We start from the raw sequence: 7,491 nt of genomic DNA on the forward strand, positions 1-7,491 counted from the left end.
TGTCATCTTGTAGTGACTTACTCTTAGCATCCTTCTTTTTTGTCAGTGGTCTTCTGAATCAATATTAAAGCTTTAACTGATCCAAAAAGGGTAGCATGGCTGTTGTTAGACTCGCATATGAAATGTTTTCTTTCCTTTTCTATGGTTTCCTAGAATGTTTAAGAAGAACATCCCCTAAGCAGAATTACTTTGTTTGTTAGATCAAATAGCTCAAAGTCAGGAGATATCAAAGGCTGGATTGCCTATTCAACCTTAATTCTGTCTCTGTGTTGATGGTTTGGTGTAATCTGTAATTAGTCACAGATCCCTGCTTCAGTCATTGTATTAGATGGACTACATCTTAAAACACTGACTACAGTAAGGCTGGTAACTGAAAAGAGCTCTGATTTGTTTGTTTAGAAAAATATATGTCAAATGCATAAAAAGAGGGCCCTTAAAGAAAATGAACCAATTAAAATGAAGGTATATGTGAAACACTGTAGCTGGATTACACCCAGAAGAAATCTTGTGGTTTTCTTCTGCAACCACCTCACTAATTATACTTTATATGGTAAAATCACTTAAGTAGTGACACACAGTGAAGTTGGGTTTTTGTGGGTCTTGGTCTGGGATGTAGTGAGCACTTAAATCTGTTTACACAAATCAGTGATTGTTCCAGATAAATGGATTTTCTAGTAAACAAGTAGGATATTGGTTTAAAATTGAATTGTGATTCAGATTTTGGATTTCCTGTTTCTGGAGAACCTGTTCTTTATTTCCTTCAGAGGTCATGTAAAGGTTTGTTAAAAGAATATGAAAATGGGTACAAATATTTAAAATGCCAATAAATACCTCCCCTAGTGACTCTGATTGAAGTTGGGACTTAAGATACCAGTAGTTGAAGGACACTTGAGTAAGTACTAGTATTAAATATTTTGGTCCTCTATTTTGAACCATAAAATGGTAAAACCATTTTTTTTGAGAGTTGCAAAGACTCATACTGATTGTTGAAGCATAGATGGATAGATGCTGAAGGCAAAAAGCCCATGAAACAGCTATTTTCATTGCAGGATTGTGATGATATGCAATAAACAAGACTTGAGACTGCATAGTGAGTGGTAAAAGAAATACTCTGTAAGCTGCTTCATTCCCTGAATCTGTTCCATCCTGTGCAATGAATGAGGCAAGAATCTTTGAAGACAAATAGCAGGTCTTCATGTAACTAATCATATTCATACAAGGGTCAGAATTAAGGTCAGACATAAACTTGCCTTTGCTTTTAGTACCAGTTTAATGCTTGACTTCAACATTATTTAAAAAAAATATTGCAAGAGATTTTTGTGCTTCAGATAATTCATTTTGAGTGCATGAAATTGTGCTGACTTTTAATACTTGCCTTTGTTTTACAGGTCCATCATTTATATCAGAGAGCCCTTCAGAAGTTACCTCTATGTGCAACACTGTGGAAAGATGTAATGTTTTCTCCTTATGATTAAGTTTGAGGTTTCATATAAATTCTCTGCATATCCCATATCCATAGATGTGGTGATGCTCAGGCTCTGGCTAAATCTTATATCTGCTTCCCCATCTCTTTCAGCAACTCTTGTTTGAAGCATCAGGAGGAGGTAAAACTGATAACCTGAGAAAACTAGTTTCCAAGTGCCAAGAGGTTGGAGTCAGCCTAGATGAGCTTTTAAATTTAAACACTTACAGAACAGAAAACAAGAATCTCTGAACGCTTGGTATGGTCAGCCATAAGTCCTATAAAATGCCAAAATCAGTTGAATGATTCTTCAGGCTGATCCATGCCCTAAGAGCTATGTAAGGCAGATGAGTATTGCTGAGCATATCAAGTCTCCAGTCTGCTTTCCTTGAACCTGGAAACAATTAACATGATCTTCCTCTGGAAACATGAACTCCCTGTCTGGCCTTGCTTCTGGGCCCTGCCAGATTCTCATAACATCATCTACGTAAGTATAGTTAATCAAAATGACAGACTTTATTTTTTTATGTTTTCTTTTTATTTACTGTGTTCTTTGTTTTGCTGTTCCTGATTCACTTGACACTCTCGCTGATGCCTGAGAGATCTGTGTTTGGGATTAATTTACTGGGCTGTGTTTACAGTAAAAAGCAACTAGTCCATTTTGGGTTTTTTCCTTTTTTAAACCTTTTTTGAGACTTTTTCATTACAGGATTTAAAACAAAAGCAGCCGCTCTTAAGGAAAGTGTAACTGCCGTGGCCACAAGTATGCTTCTTGCACTTGAAGGCTCTAAGAGGGTTGCTTACTGCCCTTTTCTGCATTGGACTCATGGCAGAGACTATTAAACTTGAAGATTAAAGAAACTTTTGCAAATGCCAGTGCATCAGAACCTAAGAGTGGTCAATTATGTGCAATTTTTTGTAAAGAAATTTTAATTTATAATAAAGTTTAACAGTTTAAAGAAAAATATTTATCTGTTTTGTTTTGGTACTACATTGCACTATTACAGGTGTTTTTACAGAGGGATTTTCAATACAAGCTGACCTTTAAAAAAAAATCTGTTGTCATTTGTTATTTTGATCAAGATATAAGCAAATGTGGTTGAGCTGCCTATTGTAGATATAGAATAACTGTCTCCTTGAGGTTTTTTTATCCCATTGCCTCAGGTGCACAGTTGTTTGTCCCATGACAACTACTCCTATCAATAATACCACTTCAGTCAAGAAAAATGCATTTTATATTGTCTTTTTTGCCCTTAATAAAATGAGGCCCACTTTCTGAAGTTGATACATGTACACTGTAAGAGAGATGAAATATGTGCCAAGTCATATCAAAAGGTGGCTGTAGTACCTGTTGCATAGGTGTTTCATTAAGATGCTAGTAAATGAGTAGAGAATGAGCCAAAGTAGTCTCTTCATGGTAGAGAATGAGGCAAAGTAGTTTGACATATCATTTCCAGTAACTTTCAAACACCTTACTTTATCTGAAGTGAAAGATGAAACAGCTCTCTTAAAGGAGGAAAAAGTGGGAAATACTGGTTTCATCCAGGTGAATGGAGAGTGTTTCTGCACCTTAAGTAATTTTAAACAGCTCATACTTTTATAATTCATGCTTAAGTATAAAACTTCAAGTACTCAGTTTAATGGCCAAGTTTTCCTGCAGACTACACAACCAGTATTCAAAAACTGACTCAAACCTATTCTTTACTGGAGTAGAGTGGTGTCCTGATTTTTTTTTTCACACTTACGTAGTGTGGCACACTCCACACAAGTGCAGTATTCAATTTTTTTACTGAAAATCCCCTTAAGTTTGATGAATGCTGTCTTATATAGATTAGCCAAATATTTTTTCATAGTTTGTCTTTAACATTTTCCAGATAAGCAGTTGATATTTTTCTGCAGCAGTGTTTTTTTTTTAGTGGGATAGCATTTTATCTATTCCACTATTAAAAATGGAAAAGCTGTCAAGGGCTAGAGCAGTTGTAATGCTGCTCTGTGTGACCCTTACCTTAGTCTCATATTGCACTTAGGGCTGTTGTGACCTTTCTTGCCTTGCTGTATAGTGACTTTATAGCAAAAGACCTTTATAAAGGAGACATTAAGCTTTACATTTTCATCAGGGATTGATCATGTGTACTCTGCCTTAATAGCTTCTCAACATACTTGGAGGTAGGGAAGGGGAAACCAAAGCCCACAATGTTCTGATCTCCATTGGCCTCAATCCATATTGTTCTGATTAAAATACTCATGGTTGATACATGTGGCCTTTTGACCCAATCTTGCTTGATGTATATATAAAAGTGGCTGATTGTAATAGGAATTGTTAATTTAGAAACTGAAATGAAAAAGTATGAAGAAGCTATATGGTCTTCAGAGCAGTACCAACTTTTTTAATGAAGAAAGAAGAAAAATGCACTGCTAGGTAATGTAGAAGTTCTGGGAAAGAGTTAGTGCTTCCACTAACTCTTAGATCTGCACTTAGCATGGAATCCTCTCCAGGCTCTGATATTCTGGTAACAGGGCTTTCTGTTCCAGAAACTAGGGGATTTCTAGCTATCATTTGCAAAACTTCATTAATTTTTTACCAGGAAGCCTTAAATTTACCAAGGGTATTAATTTCATCTACATACTAGTCTTTCAAATTGGTGATCTTTCCTAAGAACTTCTATTCTACAAGCAATTTCTGATTACCAGCAATGGTAATCAGAAATTACCATTTCTAAAGAACTGTAAATAAAGGATAATTCCAGTCAATCAAGCAAACTACTAGCTGCTTAAGAGGAAATATAAGCGGAAAGCACAGTAATTTGTAAACTAAAGTTATGCTGCTACTTGTTCTGTGCTCAGAACAGCTACTTTATGAAGGCTGGATTGATTTTTTTTTTTTTTTTATTTAAGTCTCTGTGGAAATAAAGTGTAGATCTTTAATAGTACTGAACCAAACTACTCCCACTACAGTATTTTTCATTTCCTGGCTCTTCCAAAAGCACATCAGTATGAGCAAAACATTCAGCTGCATTTATTAGGAAGAATAAATGGAAATTAATATTTGTTTTGTTTATCTTCATGTAGGTCTACATTGAATCTACTGATCTCATTCAGTATTGGTTATTTTAGTGCTTGCTAGTTCCCATGGGAAAGCTGGTGCTCTTACATTCACCTGTGGCAAAGGCCATTACCCCCCTCCTATACTCCATTAGGTAAAACATGGCCAGCAGGTCCAGGCAGGTGATCTTTCTCATCTGTACTGGCAAAGCCATTCCTGCAGCCATGCATCCTAATCTGGCTTCCCAGTTCAAAAGAGGTATGGAGTTACTGAAGAGAGCCCACTGAGTGGCCACACAGATAAGTAGTAGATGAACATCCCACATATATGGGAAGGCCGCAAAAGCCGGGACTTTTCAGCCTGAAGAAATATTGGGAAGAGCTTCTCAATGTGTACAAAAGGAGAATGTAAAGAGCTAAGCTCTTAATCTCTTAGTGGTGCCCAGTGGCAGGACTAGAACCATTTGGCATAAAGTGAAATGTGGGAGGTTTTGGGTGAGTGTTGGGACACTTTTTTTAGCTGTGAAAGTGACTGAGCATTGGCACAGGTGGCCAGAGAGATAGGGGAGACATTAAAAAGGTGCCTGGCTGTGGTTCTGGACAACTGGCTCTAGATGTTCCTGCTTGAGCAGAGGTTTGGAGCAGGTGATTTCCAGAGATCCCTTCCAGCTTCAGTGATTTTGTGACACTCACATTCCTGGTGTACATAAATCTGTGTGCTTTCACCACCTTTGTCTTACCAACCTCACCTTCCTCCTTAGTTTTCTCTATGCTCCTTTACTCAAGGGCAAAAAGCACAGGGCCAGGCCAGCGGTGTTGGTCCTTTCTGGCCATCTCTGGCTGAGGCAGAGCTGTGAGCGTATGATCTTTTGCACTTGTCTAACTTTGTAAATACTTGCCTTAGTATATACAGGAGCTGAAGAACTAGCCGTGGACTTCATAGTGTCTTCAAAGTTTTTATTGAGGTGTTCCCCCACTGCACCTTTTGTTTTATATAGCCAGTGCACTGATTGCAGTTACTGATAGAGACTTGCTGCCTGTCTTCATTAATTCTGGATGAAAGTTATATTTTAGGGTTTTAAAAAAATTATTTTATGTAAGTTTTTGTTAAGATGATTGTCAGAAACAGAAAAATGGCCGGTTTAAATTGAGAAGACTAAGGAGGTGTGTTGATCTTGTGCAGCAGGTGAGACCTTGCCTCATCTCTGAGAGGGGAAAGTATAGGACAGGCTTGCTTTCAAAATCCTTCAGGCATATTCCTTGTGCACCTGTACTGCTACTGCTGTGCTCAGTAACTACTACTCAAAGGAGTAGCTAATTTTACAAAGTGGCAATATCCCACCAAACATTAGAAATTCAGATAATGAGATGAGCTATGTGAAAAGGGACTGTGAAAACTTCCACATCCTGCAGCTTCCCAGAAGAACCCAATACAGCCCAAACCCCCATACATTCACTGGCCTGTGCTGCTGTCCTCCATGTGTGTCCAATTGGATGCTTGGATCCAATTTCACAGTATACCCAAGGTCAAGATTGTGTTGATAATGAAAGATAGGGTGCTTTTCCTTGGCTCCATTTTCTCTTGGATTTTGCTATAAATGTTCTGTGAAATGAGTTTAAGTCTGTGAGTCTCCAGAGAGCTCACGTTGAATTGTTAAGGTTGGAAAAGATCTGCAAAATCAAGTTCAACCTTTGCCTTCATACTATCATGCCCACTAAACCAGTGCCAGGTCCACTCATTTTTTTTTTTTTTTTGAACACTTCCAGGGATGGTGTGATTCCACCACTTCCCTGGGGAGCCTGAATCTCTCTTTATGCTGTTCAGACCTTGACTAAGCCCTTTCCTCCTTACAGGTAATTTCAGTTCCCATCCTGTTAGATGTCATTCAGAATTGCAGGGCAGTGAGCTGCATCTTACTTGGGGAGTCTAGACTGTGTCCTTATGTGACCTGCCATTTCACCTGAGACTGGTAAGCATCCATTTTAAGGAGCTGTCAAAAAGGAGGTGAGAGCAGAAAAGGTTTGTTTTCCAGACCAGAGCAGGAGTGTCAGCTTTATCTGTAAGGTGGCTTAATGTTTGCAAGGAGCCCATGATCAAAATTTAGCTTAAAAGAGGATATAAACGTTAACTGCTGGTTTTCTTTTTTATTGCATGCGCAACTATTTGTTATTGTCCTACCAGAGTAGCAGATAATAAAGCAGAGTATGGCTTGTAACTGAAACTTAAACCTTATAAAGCTGTTAGCAATGAATTACCAATGTGTCTGTTTGTTCTCTGTTAATGGGAGCATAAAATGCCACCATAAAGTTTGCACTGCTGCACCTGGGGGTACTGACAGCAGTGACTGTATGATGGCTCAGTAAAATGCTGACAAAGATTAAATGGGAAGAAGCCTTTCAGTGCAGTCAGGAAGGCTTGATCTAGCGGAAAGTACCACAGAAAATGCAGTGATTTTGTTATATAAGTGACTTGCTTCAGAGTGAGCTGGGAAAAAACACTATCTGTGGAAAAGGTAATGATTTAAGTAATTTCTCAGTGCTGCCACAGCATGTGATGGCCACAGGTGATCTGTGGGAAACTCCTCCGTGAGATAATAATCCTTACTGATTTCTATCTCATGACTGTCAATCTGGCTTTCATTTGTGACCCTTGGAGTTAGGTTTTCTGGTCAGTTTGAGAAAACTCTGTGGCTGAGGAAAGGTGGTTGAGGAACTTCTAAGAATGCGTCTTGAGGGCAGTGATGTTTTCTCTTGTATTGACTAGGGTTAATACAGCATGAATAGGAGGACAGAAGAACTGCTTCTACTAGCTTCCAAGAGGAAGTTTTAGTTGTGATTTTTTGTGATGTAGAAATAGCTCATATATTTTCAGCACCTGCTTTCTGTAATCACATCAGCTCTCACCTTTCCCTCCTGAGGCTTTCTTTGCCCTCTGTGTTGTGGCTTAACCCCAGTAAGCAGCCAAGTACCACACAACCATTTGCTAA

The 7,491-nt window shown here is 38.4% G+C and overlaps 1 protein-coding gene across 5 annotated transcripts in view; it reads left to right on the top strand.

Annotated features, from left to right (window-relative positions):
- Positions 1-2,429, top strand: part of ZFC3H1 (zinc finger C3H1-type containing) — a 41,156-nt gene extending 38,727 nt beyond the window's left edge. For all 5 annotated transcript variants that reach the window (XM_053979152.1, XM_053979155.1, XM_053979153.1 and 2 more), the window contains 2 exons: positions 1,389-1,451; positions 1,577-2,429. In XM_053979152.1, the coding sequence (XP_053835127.1) occupies positions 1,389-1,451; positions 1,577-1,714 (201 nt within the window). In that variant the 3' untranslated portion in view covers positions 1,715-2,429. The remainder of the gene's footprint in view (positions 1-1,388; positions 1,452-1,576) is intronic.
- Positions 2,430-7,491: the final 5,062 nt, after the last annotated feature.

The sequence above is a fragment of the Vidua macroura genome, chromosome 5, assembly GCF_024509145.1.
Source record: "Vidua macroura isolate BioBank_ID:100142 chromosome 5, ASM2450914v1, whole genome shotgun sequence".
Classification (NCBI taxonomy): domain Eukaryota; kingdom Metazoa; phylum Chordata; class Aves; order Passeriformes; family Viduidae; genus Vidua; species Vidua macroura.